The following is a 19,575-nucleotide window of genomic DNA, read 5'->3' as shown; positions in this document are numbered from 1 at the left end:
GTCAGAACGGATTGATATTATGGTAATGACCCATCTTGAGTAGACCCGGTTCCAAGGTACTACCGATTTCACCCCTGCTAGGGAACACACGAGACACCCCAGGTTGCAGATCAACATACCATAAGTTTGATGCTGTGATGTGACATTTTATGTAGCGTCTATTTGCTGTGATGTATAATGCACCAAACTGTATATATTCAGATGTCTGTTCTTGAACCATGTCCTTTCACTAAATAAAAAAAAAAAAAAAAAAAAAATTATATGGTAACTTAATATGAATGTATGATAATGGAACTGGGGAAAAAAGGGCTACGCACCCAATTATGTAATGGGAACTTTCTTGTTTATCTCTTAAATATGATGTAATAATGGTGAGTGCAATGTTTTAGAGGAATTGGACACACACACAAACTGACAACCAAACACATTTCAGCTTTCAGAAGTACCACTTAAGGACAGCCTAACGTCGTTATACAAGGAAAAAGGATCTCGCGCCAAATAAAATATAATTTAAATGTGATTAAGTGAATAAATTAAATTAATCAAAAAAAGCTGCTCCCCAAAATTTCCAGTGAGCTGGAGATGTATACAAAATAGCAAGGCAGGGGGCGCTATACTAACTGTGAATACATAACATAAATAATAAACAATTAAAATAAATAGATACCAACAATGCAAAAGTGGCTAATCACCACCTGTAAAGTGAGTGGTTGCCTATAAATATGTCACAACGGAACATGCATGAACCAAAACATATATGAGTCTGTTACAGTATAACAGTGAAAAAAGTCCATAAAAAGTGCATAGTAGTGCTCAGATATTCTTCTATATGTGTTGAGCGAATAGAGAAATGGTTTCCACCTTCACCACTTAAGGTACACCACAATTGTGCTAATAAGGATGGCACCTTACCAGATGTCGTTGACCTTATTCGCTAGAAAAAAGGTCAATTTAGGCTTTGTTGTCACTACAGGACAAAAAAGAAAGAAAGAAGAGGCCGCCATAGCATGATATTGTTTATTTAAAAAACTTAAAATAACACAGTGCCGAGTGGCTCCTTACTTGGAAAGTGCCCACGTCCCGGCACTGAGGCTGTACGGCTTTAGGTCAAATAGAAAAGATGGGTCCTCGCTGGGGAAGCTGGCGTGCGTTCCACCTCTGGCGTCAGAGAACCAGCAGACCGTAAGTTGATGCTGTCACTCACTCACTCAACCACTCCTTTTACAGGTGGTGATTAGCCGCTTTTGCATTGTTGGTATCTATTTATTATAACTGTTTATTATTTATGTTATGTATTCACAGTTAGTATAGCGCCCCCTGCCTTGCTATTTTGTAACGCCGTTATACGTCGTCAGAATGACACGTGCAGGTATGTTGCCCTTTAAGTGCCCAGCCATGGGTCGCCCGCAGCGTACGCGCGACCCGGTCCACGACTCCGGTGTCCCGCGATCAGGTCATAGGAGCAGAAGAACGGGGAGAGGTGAGTGTAAACACACATTTCCCGTTCTTCTCTGTGGCTTGTCACTGATGGTCTGTTCCCTTATAGGGAACGACAATTAGTGACGTCACACTTCCAGCCACACCCCCCTACAGTAAGAATCACTCCCTTAGGGCACACTTAACCCCTTAGCGCCCCTAGTGGTTAACCCCATTCACTGCCATTGTCATTTTCCCAGTAATCAGTGCATTTTTATAGCACTTTTTGCTGTGAAAATGACAATGGTCCCAAAAATGTGTCAAAAGTGTCCGCCATAATGTCGCAGTCACAAAAAAAATCACTGATCGCCGCAATTACTAGTAAAACTAGTAAAACTAGTAAACGCTATAACTTTTGCGCAAACCAATTAATAAACGCTTATTGCGATTTTATTTACCAAAAATAAGTAGAATAATACGTATTGGCCTAAACTGAGGGGAAAAAAAAGGTTTTATATATTTTTGGGGGATATTAGAGCAAAAAGTAAAAAATATTGAATTTTTTTCAAAATTATCGATCTATTTTTGTTTATAGCGCAAAAAATAAAAACCACAGAGGTGATCAAATACCACCAAAAGAAAGCTCTATTTGTGGGAAAAAAAGGACGCCAGTTTTTTTTGGGAGCCACGTCGCACGACCGTGCAATTGTCAGTTAAAGCGACTCAGTGCCGAAATCGCAAAAAGGGGCCAGGTCCTTAACCTGCATATTGGTCCGGGACTTAAGTGGTAAAGTGAAAAGTTATTTCTTTTTTTTTTTATCAAAATTCGTTTATTGAAAAAAGACAATATAACATAACATAAACTGTCACATGAAGAAGTGTACATTTGCAATAAGATTATAATACAAAAGGTCCTAGGCATGGATAATGAAACAAGTGGTACAACCTACATTCGTAATGAATTCTCCAGTGTACAAGGGATGTCCACAATCAACAATCAAAGAGCATTATATTGCAATGTACAGTACCACATAATATACATAGACAATATTAATCTTTTCTGAGAATCATACCCCAACGTGGGTAGTTTAGCATTGGAATTGAAACTACCGCCTAGATAGAGAGAGCCTAAAAGTATAAAGAAGAGGAAGTGAAAGAAGAAGGAGAGAGAAAGAAAGAGAGAGAGAGAGAGTAAGGGTGAGGGGGGAGAAGGATAGAAAGATAGATAGAGGGGGGAAAGGACAGTCCACCATCACTTTCATAAGAACTAACAACATTTTTACCCCAAATAGATCAAATATCCTTACTTCCCAGGGTAACAGTGTCTCACATTTGCAACAGTCTGTCTGCAACCAGTTGTGAGGGACCCAGGCCAGGAACATTAAGCCATGGTTGCCACATCGAGTAAAACTTTTTCAGCACATTCCTATGTTGATATGTAATTTTTTCATTGATCAATAATTTATTGACATCATCCACCCATTGCCTACCCGTCGGCACCCTAGGAGATATTCAAAGCCTCGCAATCGCCTTCCTGGCAGTATATAACAAATGGATTATTGCTTTATGTCTGTTAGGCGAGAGCGAGGGTACCTCCAGTGCCCCGAGCAGACAGACAACGGGATCTTTTGGAATCGGTAGTTGATAAGCCTGAGAAATGGTAGTGAGAACATAGTTCCAATAGCGGAATAATTTTGGGCATTTCCACATATGCAGTAGGTCCCCTTCATGTATGCAGCATTTTGGACAGAGTGGAGAATCTCGACGCCCCCACCTATGTAGGCAGACCGGGGTCCTGTAGACCCTATGGAGTAAAAATAAATGGGAGAGTCGGCGAGACGCAGATATCGACACCAATGGGGCTGAGGTAAGGCACAATTTCCATGTTTCACCATCAATAGTACCCAAGTCTTTCTCCCATCCCTTTCTGCACGGGAGTGAGGAGGCATCATGTGTGATGCTAAGTAGTTTACCATATATACTAGATATCATGCCTTTCTTGTCCCTTGCCAAAAATACCTCCGACATCAGAGGGTGCGTTGACAGCACAACCGGTGACAATCTAGACTCGGCCTGTATGGCATGCCTCAACTGTAAATAACTGTAGAAGTGGGACCTATGTAGAGAGAATTTTCTCTCTGAGGTCTGTGAAAGACTTAAATACTGTACCCCTGAACAGCTGAACCACGTAATGTATGCCTGACAGTTCCCAAGAACGGAAATCCTGAAGTTTAAGAAGTTCAGCAAAGTTTTTGTTGCACCATATTGGGGTGAATGGGCATATCCCCCTAACCTTCAATAGAGATCTAGTGTATGACCACAGGGTGTTCAACAGTTTAATGGTGGGGAGGGAACCTGAGATGTGTGTGAGATCCGCCTCCAGATGAGATAATGCAGACATCTCTGAGTGAAAAGTTATTTCTGATTGGGTACTATCCTCTGCAAGCTACTGTTTGCGTTAAAAAATATCCTTCAGAGCTTGAAACTTGCCAGTTTGAACATAAACTGATCTTCAATTGCAAAGGAAGGTAAAGAGTCATCAGATTATATTTAGTGATTTCAATGGTTCCTTGTTTTAAAATGAATACATTCAAGTTATTGCATAAACATACCTTTAGTATAATAATAAAAAGATAGTTACACATAAAACTTTTACCTACTAAAATACCTAAATTGGTAAGTTATTTCAGTTACAATGCCTTATAAAATAAGAATATTTTGCACGGGAGAGAAATGAATTTTTAAAAGATGTTTCTTTATAGTTATCTTCCTCAAGAAAAATTGCCTTGAAACTATATCAAAGCATCTAATTTACATACCACAACATCCTGCTGCAATAGCAGAGCACATGAAATAGCAGCTACTGTCAGTTGCAGTGAAGCTTCCTCTGTGTATTAAATACTGATCTTGGAATAAGATGATTTCTTATTGTCCAATATGCGGCAAACCTGTTTATTTTGGTAAGTTATTTTGTCTGTTTCTTCTCTGTGTAGTTTTGTCAGCTACAATACTTTCTTTAGACTATAATCTTTTATCACTGGGTGGATTGTGAAAACCAAATGCATTTCATGCATACTGTGCATACTGTGCTTGATGTTTAATTTAATGAAAAATACTTTATACTGTAGTTTTTTACTTTGAGTACTGTGTATATTGTTACTTTAGCAGGGGCGGACTGACAACTCATGGGGCCTCCGGGCAATAGTAGATTATGGGGCCCTTGGGCAATAGGCGATTATGGGGCCCCCTGGCAATAGGAGATTATGGGGCCCCTAGGCAATAGGACATTATGGGGCCCCCAGGCAATAGGACATTATGGGGCCCCCAGGCAATAGATTATGAGGCCACACAGTATACACACATACAGTATGCATACACAGTATACACACACATTATACATACACAAAGAATACACATACACACACTGAAAAGGTACTGGAGAGGCGGGGCAGCTATAATCTTGGTAAATTTGTACCAAAAGGATATCGGTAAGGGACATTTCAGGGACAGATGTAAAAAAACATAGATTTTTACATACTGTCCCTGGTTTTACTGAGGCTGGCAACCCTGATGGGGCCACCTAGTGGCATGGGGCCCTCGGGCAGTGCCCGGGTGCCCGAATGGTCAGTCAGCCCCTGTACTTTAGGTAAGGTAAACTGGGCAATACTAAGCATCCTATTATTCCTATTAAGCATCCTATTATTTACATATATGTATTAATTAACGGAGAATGGTGTAACTATGAGAAGAAGGAATGTACATTTCCCTTGATTAGGTATAACTAGCTATAAAAACTAGACAAGCTTTTTTTGTCAATGAGAAATTATAGCTCCACTATACTAAATTTGCTCTCTTTTTAAAAATAAATTAGCTATAGGTACTGGTAACAAGTTAAGTGGAAGCTTTAATAACGATGAAGTTAAAAGGCTGCAATGCCAAACATTACCAACAAATGAGAAAAAAACTCTTGAACAGCACCCAAACTTGTTAACAGGATAAGTAGAAGCTTTTATAACGATAAAGTTAAAAGACTGCAATACAAAACATTATCAATAAATGAAAAAAGCCCTCTTTTTAACAGCACCCAAACTTGTTAACAGGTTAAAGAGGGGGTTCACCCCCAAAAAAATGTTTTAACATTACATCTAGCATACTAAGCATACTAAGGACATTTACTTTCGGCAGGTAATTTTTTTTTCTCCGTACATACATTTATATTCTGATTTTGTCCAGGGCTTCTGGGTTCCGATGACTGCGTGACTGGGTGTTCCTATCCTTCGGTTCGATGATTGACGACTTGTGAAACAGGTCCCCTGTCGCACAACGCGCGTCACCAGATTTCCGGAAATAGCTGAGCTGCGAGTCGGCACTATACGACGCCTGCGCAGTCAGCTCTACACGGCGAGCGCAGGCGCCGTATAGTGCCGAATCGCAGCTCAATCATCGAACCGAAGGATAGGAACGCCCAGTCCCGCAGTCATCGGAACCCTGAGGCAGGGATAGGAATGCCCAGTCCCGTAGTCATCAGAACGCGGAAGCCCTGGTCAAAATCAGAAAATAAAGGTATGTACGGAGAAAAAAAAATGACCTGCCGAAAGTAAATGTCCTTAGTATGCTGGCTCTAATATTAGAAATTAGTTTTTAGGGTGAACCCCCGCTTTAAGTGGAAGCTTCCATAATGATGAAGTTAAAAGACTGCAATACCAAACACTACCAACAGATGAGAAAAGCCTTCTTGAACAGCACCAAACATGATATGTTCCCAGTCTACCAAGGGAAAATTATATCGCGCTAAGAAAAAATTGAAAAGATATGAAAAAATTGATGAATAAATGGTGGTAAAGGAGCAACACCTAAAAACGTGTGATATAGGAGAATAAAAGAGAAAAGGGTTGCGCGGAATAATAAACACAACCTGATTAATATGTGTGTAAAGTAAAAATGTAAAAGTGTGAATTAAATTATGTATATAGAAGATTAATTATATTAAATTAAATAAGTATTCATACATAAATTCATATACGTTATACAAACTAAAGTGAAGAAGTGCTGTAAACAAAAATAATTTTAATGGATATAAATAGTCCAAAAACGTATGTCCAGCATAAAGGAAACACCAAATAAAGATTGATCGAATTCGTGAAAAGCAAAACATAAATAAATAAAGTCCAATTCCAAATAATCCAGAAATTAAATAGGAACGAAAAAGTTGCAGTCCACCACCGGTTCAGAAGGAATGGATTGAAGAAGGGAAAAACTTCAGGATCACCAGAAGAGGGATAAATGGGTACTCTTACCAGAAACGTAGGACCCCCTGTTAGATGGGGTCAAACAGGCACATAAACCTTACGATCCTCTATGGGAGATCAGGCAGGGATGCAGCTCCTCGGCTCACAGCGTGTCCTCACCCCGTCAGTATAAATGACAGACTCCTCCGAGCGGTTCACTCTGAACTCAATATCTCGCAAAGCTCGCAGAGGGAGACAAATGGAGGCTCAACATGGTGAAGTACCATAAGGATGGGTTTATTAAAAGTGTAGCATGTACACTAAACAGTTTAAAATTACCGGCAAAAGTTAAATTGAAAAACAACCAAAAAAACACGCACACCCGTGGTTCCGGGGTCACATTAACGCGGTGACGTCAGTGCGTGGCTCCGCCCTGACATGTTTCGTCATAAATGACGTTTTCAAAGGGCACGGGCGACGCACTGAATGTTCACCTTAATATAACCAAGGAGAGGCAACCAAGCCTCTCTCTCATATTACGGCAACCAATAACAGTGAGCTGCATTTACATAAACGAAAAAAAGCCAAGAACATCCGAGATCATAAGCGTAGGACACCGGAAGTAACATCCAAGGAGCCGTCCCCGTAACACAGATATGAATATCCTGTGTCAACAGAGACCCGCTCAATTTCACCAAGGGTGTCCACGCCCAATCTCCAATGCTCAAACGCTTGCAGATAAATAATCAAACCCAGTGTTACTGTCTATCACAATAAATATAACTAACTAGTAGGTCATATATAAACAGATAACCACGATTGATCTATTGAACTTGTAGAAATAATACACATAATCTAGATCATATAAATTCCTAACTCCTAATAGTATCGGTATGGGGACCGATACCGAGCATTTGTGCGAGTACTTGTACGTGGGGAGCGCCGTCGCACCGGGAGCAACATTCAGGGGGATGCCAGGCAGTGTGTGTCACTGCCAGATCCGTCCCCCTGTTTACTTCCTGTGTCCCTGGCTGGTGCCCTGTGAATGGTCATGTACGGCGGCGGGGCGGGGCTATTACAGTGTTGCTGGCCTATCCGTGATCACGGCGGGGCTGGCCAATCCGTGATCATGGCGGGGCGAGGCTGGCCTATCCACGATCACGGCGGGGCTGGTCCCGCCTCCGCCTATCCTCCGGACTGATGTGCTCTCTTCCCCTAAATTTTTGGCACAGCATGCTGGTGCAGCCTCTGCAGCATGGCCAACTTTGACGAAGGGAGTAACCGCTCCAGTTGGGTGTGTTGGGAAAAACAGCAACGATTCAGGAAATCAAGGGTGCTGGCAATGCACGAAGCAATTGATATGAGGAAAGACGGGGTGGACAGCCGCACTCCAAAAAAAACATAAGGTTGTATTTATTGTAAAAAAATGCACTACAAAACAAGCAGAACACAGGGAAAACACCCTACGCGTTTCACACTCCGATAGGTGCTTAGTCATGGCTAAGCACTAATCGGAGTGTGAAACGCGTAGGCTGTTTTCCCTGTGTTCTGCTTGTTTTGTAGTGCATTTTTTATCGATTTTTTACAATAAAGACAACCTTATGTTTTTTTTGGAGTGCGGCTGTCCATCCCGTCTTTCCTCATATCAATGGCCAACATTGAGTTCCAGTGCATTCCAAGCTGGTATAAAGATGCTGGGCATGTGGCTGATTTGGTGACATACAGTATTTTTCCTTTACTGCAGCAGCTCTGGAAGGATACTGCTGGAGATGGAGAAGTGGGTAGAGGAGAATCCTGAAGAAGCTGAAGGCTTTGCTTGGCTCAACTCAGTATAGCCCTGTGACCCTTTTCTACACTTGATGTGGCATATCCCAAGCCTCTAAAACCCCTTGTTAGGCATCTTCCACATTTGAGGAATCTGATATTGCAGTATGTGCTGCAGGAGAATCCTGTGGAGGAAGCAGAAGCTGTAAGGAATGAGGTGAAGGGGGTGTGCCTGCCTTTTGCTGCTGACTTTTCTCATTAGGGTGCTGCTCCCACTAAGCTCTGTAGTACAGGAGGCTGTGCTTTCTCTGGCATTTAGTACACAAATGGCTGGTATATTTACCACAGTTGATATACAGGCAGAGACTTCAGACCACAACAATGCAGTCAACACTATGTATGTTAAAAAAGGACCTGTGGATAGAAGTGGCCTGTACCTGTGGGGAAGTGCTTCCAAACAGATTAGGATGGCTGTCCCATCCAGTCCTCTGAAAACTGCCACTGTCCCTGGACAAAATCCGCCTTTACTGCTGCTCTGCCTTTCCATCAGAATTTTCCTCCTCTTCAATCAGTAACATGCATGGATGGTCTGCTACCTCACCATTCACCCCCTCTTCATTGCTGGAGCCCACTTTGCAGTAAACTGCAGTTGCTGAAACATTGCTGCCTCCAAATTCTTCCTGTTTGCTAACCCCTCCATCTATGGTCTTGGAGCCACCTAACTCAGCCTCAATATCTGTCATTAGGAATACTTGCACATGACCAAGGTCATCCTCCTGCACCAAGTCATTGACTGTGTGGTCAAATAATTCTGCACACTCCTCATTGTCAGTTTTTAAGGTTGTGGTGGGATTAGCAAAAAAGGAGGAAGAAGGGGATTATTAGCAGCAGTGACAAGCAACTGGCTGCTTTGTGCAAGCGAAGAGGAAGAAGACAAAGAGGAAGGCTTTATCAGCCATGCCCTGCCATGACAAAAGCCAATCAGCGAAATATGGTAACATTTTATTATACAGTATTATCGTTTGACCCAGCTATTTCCTACATTAACTTTCTGGGTCCACAAACCATGAATGTGTAGAATTTTGTTTGAACCCATGGCAACAGCGAACCTGAATCTCATCCTAAGTAAATACTAAAGGTATTAAAAATTAATACTATAACCTAAAGTTAATAGGTCCTTAATACCTGCCTATTTAATAGTGAATTGTTCCTGAACAGGGGTACCACCAACCTTTAGTATTATTTCTACTTCGTCCAAATTATGGTTTCTGTATGTGAAAGGCCCTATAAAGCAGGTCTGTAGAGCATCTCACATATATGTATGTATCACCCAGAAAAAAAACTTGCCATAAGTGAATACATTGATTTTGCATATGCTCATTTATATAAATTAAATCCTTCAGAAAATATTTTAGACTAGCAATGTGTTGTTCGACATTTGCCCAAATATAAAGTTGCTGCAATATCATTCAGCTGTCAAGTACTATCAAGTGAAGGTTTTGGCTGCACTATATTATACATTACTATCACTGGACAATACATGCATGTTGCTTCCTGAACATTTTTGGCTGTCTTAAAGTGGGAGTAAACACTCCTATCATTTTCAGCCAAGGAAGCTGCCATCTTGGCCTCTGTTTAATCTGCAACTGCCATGTTGCTGCACATGTGATCCGTTATGACACCAGCCATTGGATGGTTTGACAGTTTGGTTGAGAGCACAACCAAAATGATAGCTAGCATTTCCGGCATGCCAAGAATGTTAACTGTTTTTCAGATTTTGAAATCAATGGGTTCATTTCCGTTTTAAAGATTTTTGGCTGCGTATCACAAAAATAACCAGTAATTTAATGTATTGTATCAGTACTGTTTTATACAAATCTTCAGGGGTTTTTTTTTTCAATTTATTCTTATATAATGTATATTTTAGGTTTAATTTGTGTTTGCAAATTGTGGTACACCTGTGCATGGTAGCCAATCAGCTTCTAACTTCAGTTTGTTTGTTTAAGCCTTGACAAAAAAAAACTGGAAGCTGATTTTTCACTCTCCAGTTTTAGTAAATGAACCCCTTTGTGTAGCTCATGCATGTGGAGCTGGTACAGTTTGGGCACGCCTATGTATGCTTATACTGGATGGATGCTGCCTGGAAAGGCAGCTGGCATGGCACAGATGCTGTTCATTTCATTGATATCAATTTCTATGTATTTTGATGTAATAGTTTCAAGGCATAGCATGGTCTATGTACATATAATTTACATAACAAAAAAGTATATAGTTACAGACTAGATATAGGATTTGTGACAACAGAAAAGTCTTGCCAATGTTGGAACAGCTGTGATACATTCTTCTACATGTATGGCAACTACACATGTAAGCAAATATGCACTGTGTATGAACTGTACTTTGGTTGTACATTGGTTGTAAGTTTGGTGATCAATTGAAGTGTACAGAACGAAAATTTTTGTTTTGTTTCATTTTGGATAGATTCCTTATGTTACTACCGTATTTTTGGCTCCATAAGTCACACCTGACAATAAGTCACACCTGACAATAAGATGCACCTAGGTTTTAGAGGAGGAAGACAAGAAAAAAATATTCTGAACCAAATGGTGTACTAAAATATTTTATAAAATATAACAGAATATTTCTACACTGACAACCAATGTAAGGGGGCACCCTACACTGATCCCCATTGTAACTGGGACATTTACACTGACTTCAACCCAACAGAAGTATTTATATCAACCACCAATATAATTGAGACATTTATAACGACCAGCGATGTAACAGGTGTATTTACAGTAACCCCCCATATCTCTGTTATCTCTGCATTCTTATCTCCCTCTCAGTACAACTCTGCCCCTCTAACTCATCATTAGGGATGAGCCGAAAACCCACCGGTTCAGTTCTCACCAGAACCTGCAAATGGACCGAAAAATTGTGCGAACTTTAGAACCCCATTAAAGTCTATGGGACTCAAAATCAAAAGTGCTAATTTTAAAGGCTAATATGCAAGTTATTGTCCTAAAAAGGGTCTATAAACCCGGGTCCTGCCCTAGGGGACATGTATCAATGCAAAAAAAAGTTTTAAAAACTGCTTTTAAAGATGCTTAAAGTGGAAAAAAAAGTGAAATATGCCTTTAAATATCGAACCTGATGGGTGTTTATAGTATGCCTGTGAAGTGGCACGTGTTTCTCATGTTTAGAACTACTGTCCCTGCACAAAATGACATTTCTATAGGAAAAAAAGTAATTTAAAACTGCTTGCGGCTTTAGGGGCAGATCCACAAAGATCTGCACCGGCGCAGCGTATCTGAGATACGCTACGCCGCCGTAACTTACCTGGCTTTGGTTTGAATCCAGAAAGAATTTGCGCCGTAAGTTACGGCGGCGTAGTGTATCTCTCACGGCGTAAGGGCGCGGAATTCAAATGCATAGAGTAGGGGGCGTGTTACATTTAAATGAAGCGCGTCCCCGCGCCGAACGAACTGCGCATGCCCCGTCCGTCAAAACTTCCAGGGTGCATTGCTCCAAATGACGTCGCAAGGACGTCATTGTTTTCAACGTGAACGTAAATGGCGTCCAGCCCCATTCACGGACGACTTACGCAAACGACGTAAACATTTCAAAATTATACGCGGGAACGACGGCCATACTTAACATTGAGTACGCCACCAGATAGCAGCTTTAACTATATGCCGGAAAAAGCCACACGGAAACGACGTAAAAGAATGCGACGGCCACTCGTACGTTCGTGGATCGTCGGAAATAGCTAATTTGCATACTCGCCGCGGATTACGACGTGAACGCCACCCAGCGGCCGCCGGAAAATTGCATCTTAGATCCGTACACCTGTCGCATCTAACACAGATGCCGTCGTATCTTGTTTGGTGGATACCAAAACAAAGATACGACGCGCAAAATTTGAAATTACGCGGCGTATCAACAGATACGCCGGCGTAATTTCTTTGAGGATCTGCCCCTATATGTAATGTCTGGTCCCTGCAATATAGATGAAAATCATTGAGAAAAATGGCATGGGTCTCTCCCCCCCCCCCCCCCCCAGGTCATTACCAGCCCCTTTGTGTCTTAACAGGAACCCTGCACCCAAATAAAAAAAAGGAAAGGCGTGGGGCCCCCAAGCCCTATATACTCTGAACAGCAGTATACAGGCAGTGCAAACAAGACAGGGACTATAGGTTTGTTGTTAAGTAGAATCTGTTTTTAATTTTGAACTGGTACATTTTTAAAGTGTAGCTCCAGCCAAAAAATCTATTTTTAAGCTTTTTGGAAAACATAGGGAAGGGTTATCACCCTTGTAACATGTTGCTGTCTGTGCACCTGTTCTGAAGATTTTACCTCACTTTCTGTCCCAATGACAAATGTTTTTTTGAAAATGTTGGGTTTTTAGTGAAACAAGGATTGGTGATAAAGTGTCAGTGGAGAGGAGACACCTTTTTCCCATATTAACTCTTACAGGAGAGAATTTCCCTTCCTAGGGGTAGATTTCCTCTCACTTCTTGTTGTCTCCTTCCGTTTGCATGTAGGAGTCGTTTGTAAGTTTGATGTTTAAAAGTAGGGGCCTGCCCTATATACTCTGCAGAAATTTGGGCCTTAGGTGTTGGTGTTGCCACAGCACTGTAAGCCCTCACAGTTAGTCTTGGTGGGCGCTGGGACGCCCTGCTGTGAACTATTACATCAAGAATTGTAATTACATGCCATTATTGAACAGTGGTATAAAAATTGGGCCTTTGGTGGTGGTGGTGCTGGTGCCACAACACTGTAAGTCCTTACAGTTAATCTTGGTGGGCGCAGGAATGGGCCCTGCTGTGAAATATTAGATCAAGAATTGTAATTACATGCCATTGTTGAACAGGGGCAGAAAAATTGAGCCTTAGGCACTGGTGCCACAACACAGCAACCCCTCACAGATACTCTAGTTGGAGCACAGGAATAAGCCCTGCTGCAAAGTATTGCATCAAAATTTGTAATTACACACCCCTGTTAAACAGGGGCAGAAAAATTGGGTCTTAGGCACTGGTGGTGGTGCCATAACACTGCAACCCCTCACAGATACTCTAGTTGGAGCGCAGGAATGAGCCCTGCTGCAAAGTATTGCATCAAAAATTTTAATTACACGCCCCTGTTAAACAGGGGCAGAAAAATTGGGCCTTAGGCACTGGTGGCGGTACCCAGAACCAAAAATGTTCTTACAACCTATCAGCATGATCATTGAGGAGGAAGAGGATAGTCACTCAGCATAACAGGATAGTCATTCAGCATCAGCATAGGCAGTCTTGAAGGGATCTGACATTTAAAAAAAAAATATTCGGTTACATCAGCATCAGGTACTTGGTAGCTGGTGGTGATCCAAGACTGATTCATTTTTATGAAGGTCATTCGATCGACCAAGTCAGTGGACAGATGCACCCTGTGATCGGTTACAAAGCCTCCAGCTGTACTGAATGTGCGTTCCAAAAGAACGCTGGATGCAGGACAGGCCAGTAGCTTAATTGCATACTGTGCAAGCTCTGGCCAGTGATCCATCCTCAAGACCCAGTAACCCAGAGGATTTTCGGTGGAAAAGGTGTCCAAGTTTGTTTATGATTGCTATTGTTTTTCTTATATTGTCAGCACTGGGTTTGTGTAATAGACACCCCCATGTGACACACTTTAGGAGGTTTAGTGGGTTTCGGGTCCCGGAACACATTGCACTTTTGCACATTATTTAATAGGTACTCACATATATTTATTTGGATTATAGCGTTGACCCTTATATCTCATCCAGAGTGTTTTTAGAGGTTGCGCTCATCACACTTTTTTCTTTATTCAATTTTTTTGTGGATTTGTACACTTTATAGATTTGAGCAGCATTTTAACAAATTTAACATATTGGTTCTCTGGACTATTTGTTGATTCGCAGGAGACCTCTTCTTTCATGGTGGGGCTAGGGAAGGAGTGACTGATGCCATTGAGCAGAGGGAAGAGGGCGTGTTGGAAGCAGATTTACCATACAAAGTACCCTGAGCCTGTGTTAGGGAGGATTAGCAGGATGAGGATGGCTTGGCCATCCACTCTACCAAGTCTTCGGGATTTTGCGGCTCAACACGGCCAGGTGCCAAAAAAAAAAGGACAAGCGTATCCCACGGCCACGTGCTGATGAGAATGCACCGTGTCCAAAACCAGCACTGTTGCCTCTAGACGCAGAGCCTGCTTGCCCTCTTTTATCGGCTCCTGACTGTCTGCCTCTTCTTGTTGTCCTTCCAAACATACTAATGGCCTGCAGGGAGATGTAGCTGCACAAAGCTGGGATGTATATATATATATACAGTATATATATATATATACTGATTATACTGCAGCTAGCAGAATCAACTGCCTGCCTGTAGTATTATTAGTAAGAGAACACCAGCAATTGTCTTCAGTTAGCTTTAGTTGCACACTGTGCAAAGGACACAGTACACTAACTGAAAATACTTGCAGATCCCTGCATGTGGTATTAGTATGAGAACACTAGCAACTGTATTCAGGTAGCTTTAGGTGCACACTGTGCATAGGACACAGTACACTAACTGACAATACTTGCAGATCCCTGCATGTGGTATTAGTATGAGAACACTAGCAACTGTATTCAGGTAGCTTTAGGTGCACACTGTGCAGAGGTCACAGTACACTAAGTGAAAATACTTGCAGATCCCTGCCTGTGGTATTAGTAATCACCTGCCTGCCTGTCATTATATTAGGAAGAGAATACAGGAACAGATCTAGCTAAACTGAATACAGTGTATAAATATATATACAACACCTGGGATGCATATATATCCTCTACACACTGTAACTGCAGCTAACTGACTCTCTCTCTCTGATTGCCGTTCACCACCACCGCTGCAACACACTACACATGGTCGCCACGCAGGCGGCCTTATATAGTGTGGGGCGTGTACTAAACTCCCAGAGACATAATTGGCCAAAGCCACCCTGGCTTTGGCCAATTATGTCTATCTTTGCTTTGCTTGGCCAATCATCAGCCAGCAATGCACTGTGATGCCCCAGTGAATTATGGGCCGTGATGTGCCACTCGAATTTGGCGCGAACGGCCCATAATGTTCGAAATTCGGTGAACGTTCGAACAGACGATGTTCGACTCGAACTTGAATATCATCCCTACTCATCACCTGTTAACCTCTGTCCCCCAAATCTGCTAACTTCTGCACTCCAACCTCTCCTGTGGCGGCTGGTGCTCAAATTTTTGTTGGGGGGGCAAAAACAAACTGAAAGAAAACATCAGAGCACTGGGCTGACTTTTCATTGGGGTGCAGCCTATATGCTAAAGACGGTTTGCACTTGAATGGAAGGGGGTCTGCTGTGCTGGGGGAGAGGTTTATGGGAATGCTGGAGGAGTATTTAAACTAGGATTGAGGGGGGAGGGTGAATTAGAATTACATCGAGCAGACAGGTCAGTTAGTGGTCAGACATTAATGGAGAGTGGAATGGGGATAGATGGGGGGAGGGTTATGGCAGGTGACAAGAAAGTTCCCATGTTGCAAACAGCCATTGGAAATAATAGTGCCATTTGTACTACTATAAATTATATGAAAAACACCAGAGAAAAATGTAACAATACATTTAAGTGTTTGTTCACCAATGCCAGAAGTCTGCCAAGCAAAACAGGTGAGCTGGAAGCTCTGATGCATGAGGAGAGCTATGATGTAATCGGTATTGCTGAAACTTGGCTTCAATCCTCACATGACTGGGCTATTAATATTCCTGGCTATGCTCTCTTTCGGAAAGACAGGGTAAAAAGGAAAGGTGGAGGGGTCTGTCTCTATGTGAGAAGTGACCTCAAAGCAAGCGTGAAAGAGAACCTGGTTGATGGAGAGTGTGATGAGGCTGAAGCATTATGGGTGGAACTGCATACAGATGTGCGTAGTTCAAAATTAATCATTGGAGTTTGTTATAAACCACCCAATGTTAATGAGGAGGTGGAGACTCAGCTCCTTGCACAGATGGAAAGGGCTGCAAGGTCTGGGACGGTGATAATAATGGGGGATTTTAACTACCCAGAAATTGACTGGATTAATGGCACTTCTGGGACAGTTAAAGGACAAAAATTTAAAAACCTATTGCAGGACAATTTTATGGTGCAGTTTATTGAGGCCCCAACTAGGAATGATGCCCTGTTGGACCTGATAATTTCAAACCATGCAGAGCTTATTACTAATGTTCAGATAAAGGAACACCTGGGTAGCAGTGATCATAACATAATTTCATTTAATGTTAACTATAAGCAAGAAATACATACAGGAAATATTAAAACACTAAATTTTAAGAGAGCAAATTTTCCAAGGATGAGGGCTGCTCTCCAGGACTTGGACTGGGAGGGACTATTGGCACAGATGAACACAGAACAGAAATGGGAATTCTTCAAAAAGACTGTGTGGAACCTCACTGCAAAGTATGTTCCCATGGGCAATAAGTTTAAAAGGCTAAAAATAAAACCTATGTGGCTCACGGTCAAAGTTAAAAAAGCTATAAACAATAAGAAAGTAGCTTTTAAAAAATATAAAAATGAAGGAACACTAGTGTTGTTTAAATGTTACAAAGAATATAACAGGATATGCAAAAAGGAAATCAAGGATGCAAAAATTTAAAACGAACGACATATTGCAAAAGATAGTAGGACAAACCCCAAAAAATTCTTTAAATATATTAATAGTAAAAAGGTGAAGTCTGAGCATGTAGGCCCCTTACAAAATAATCTAGAGTGGGTGACTGGGGACAAAGAGAAGGCAAATTTATTAAATGTTTTGAGTGACACAGCCCCAAATCCACAATGGCTCAAAAGTGATATGGTCCAGAAATATTTAGACAGAATAAAGGTGGATAAAGCACCTGGACCTGATGGCATCCACCCACGGATCCTAGGTGAGTTGAGCTCTGTCATTTCAAAGCCACTGTATCTAATATTTAGGGACTCATTAAAGACAGGAATAGTACCACTGGATTGGCGCAGGGCCAATGTGGTGCCCATATTTAAAAAGGGAACAAAGTCTTTACCAAGTAACTATAGACCTGTTAGTTTAACTTCTATAGTTGGGAAGATACTGGAACGTTTAATAAAAGACCACATGGATGAGTTCTTGCTGGAAAAAAACTATTTAAGCAGCAGACAACATGGATTCATGAAAGACAGAAGTTGTCAGACAAACCTGATTTCCTTTTATGAAGAGGTAAGTAAAACCCTGGACAGAGGCGTGGCTGTGGACGTGATATATTTGGATTTTGCAAAAGCGTTCGATACAGTTCCGCACACACGGCTCATGTGTAAGGTAAGGTCTACAGGATTGGATATATCAGTTTGTAAATGGATAGAAAACTGGCTGAAAGACAGAATTCAGAGAGTCGTGGTTAATGATTCTTACTCTGAATGGTCCAATGTTATGAGTGGTGTACCCCAAGGTTCAGTGCTGGGACCCTTACTTTTCAATATATTTATAAATGATATTGGGTCTGAGATCAAAAGTAACATTTCTGTCTTTGCAGATGACACCAAGCTATGCAGTGGAATAACGTCCTTACAGGATGTCTCCAATTTACAAGCCGACCTCAATGCTCTGTCTGATTGGGCGACTAAGTGGCAGATGAGGTTTAATGTAGATAAATGTAAAGTTATGCACTTGGGGGCTAAGAATATGCATGCATCATACATACTAGGGGGAGTACAACTGGGGGGGTCTGTAGTGGAGAAGGATCTGGGGGTTTTAGTTGATCATAAGCTCAATAATGGCATGCAATGCCAAGCTGCGGTTTCCAAAGCGAGCAAAGTCCTTTCTTGTATTAAGAGAGGTATGGACTCCAGAGACAGAGATATAATTTTGCCCCTGTACAAATCATTAGTAAGACCTCATCTGGAATATGCAGTTCAGTTTTGGGCACCAGTTCTCAAAAAGGATATAGGAGAACTGGAGAAAGTGCAGAGAAGAGCAACCAAACTGATAAGAGGCATGGAGGAGCTCAGCTATGAGGAAAGATTAGAGGAACTAAATTTATTCACTCTTGAGAAGAGGAGAATAAGGGGGGATATGATCAACATGTACAAATATATAAGAGGTCCATACAGTGAACTTGGTGTTGAGTTATTCACTTTACGGTCATCACTGAGGACAAGGGGGCACTCTTTACGTCTAGAGGAAAAGAGATTTCACCTCCAAATACGGAAAGGTTTTTTCACAGTAAGAGCTGTGAAAATGTGGAACAGACTCCCTCCAGAGGTGGTTCTGGCCAGCTCAGTAGATTGCTTTAAGAAAGGTCTGGATTCTTTCCTAAATGTACAGAATATAACTGAGTACTAAGATTTATAGGTATTCAACTATCCAGGGTAAATCCGATTGCCTCTCGGGGGATCAGGAAGGAATTTTTTCCCCTGCTGTAGCAAATTGGATCATGCTCCGCTGGGGTTTTTTGCCTTCCTCTGGATCAACTGTGGGTATGGAGTTGGGTGTATAGGATTTTACTGTGTTTTTTTATTTTGTTTTTTGTGGTTGAACTGGATGGACTTGTGTCTTTTTTCAACCTGACTAACTATGTAACTATCAATTGGAGCCACTGTGCCCGTCAAACGCAGCTACTGTGCCCATCAATTGCCGCCACTGTGTCATCAAACGCAGCCACTATGCCCATCAAACACAGCCACTGTGCCCATCAAATGCAGCCACTGTGCCCATCAAATGCAGCCACTGTGCCCATAAATTGCCGCCACTGTGCCATCAAACGCAGCTACTGTACCCATCAATTGCTGACACTGTGCCCATCAATTTCTGCCAGTGTGCCAATCAATTGCCGCTACTGTGCCCATAAATTGCTGCCAGTGTGCTCATCAATTACTGTCAGTCTGCCCATTAATTGCTGACACTGTGCCCATCAATTGCTGACACTGTGCCCATCAATTGCCGCCACTGTGCCCATCAACTGCTGCTACTGTGCCCATCAACTGCTGCCAGAGTGCCCATCAATTGCCGTTACTGTTCCCATCAAATGCTGCCACTGTGCATCCCACTTACCTTGTCTCGGTAGGGCAGCGGGTCACGGCGATGCCCCCCATGCTCCTCAATGTCTTCTCCCATTCTCTCTTCCCATCCTCTGCTATGATTGGACACATGATAGGCGGCAT

General features: G+C 41.9%; 1 protein-coding gene across 1 annotated transcript in view; it reads left to right on the top strand.

The window, feature by feature from the left end:
- The first annotated feature begins 4,260 nt into the window (after positions 1–4,260).
- Positions 4,261–19,575, top strand: part of LOC120946892 (cysteine-rich protein 1-like) — a 72,677-nt gene continuing 57,362 nt past the window's right edge. Inside the window, exon 1 of the mRNA XM_040361718.1 lies at positions 4,261–4,376. Within this exon, the coding sequence (XP_040217652.1) occupies positions 4,334–4,376 (43 nt within the window). The 5' untranslated portion in view covers positions 4,261–4,333. The remainder of the gene's footprint in view (positions 4,377–19,575) is intronic.

This window comes from Rana temporaria, chromosome 1 (assembly GCF_905171775.1).
Source record: "Rana temporaria chromosome 1, aRanTem1.1, whole genome shotgun sequence".
NCBI classification, from domain to species: Eukaryota; Metazoa; Chordata; class Amphibia; order Anura; family Ranidae; genus Rana; species Rana temporaria.
The sequence above is the reverse complement of the archived record's forward strand: the minus strand, read 5'-3'. Positions and strand labels throughout refer to the sequence as shown.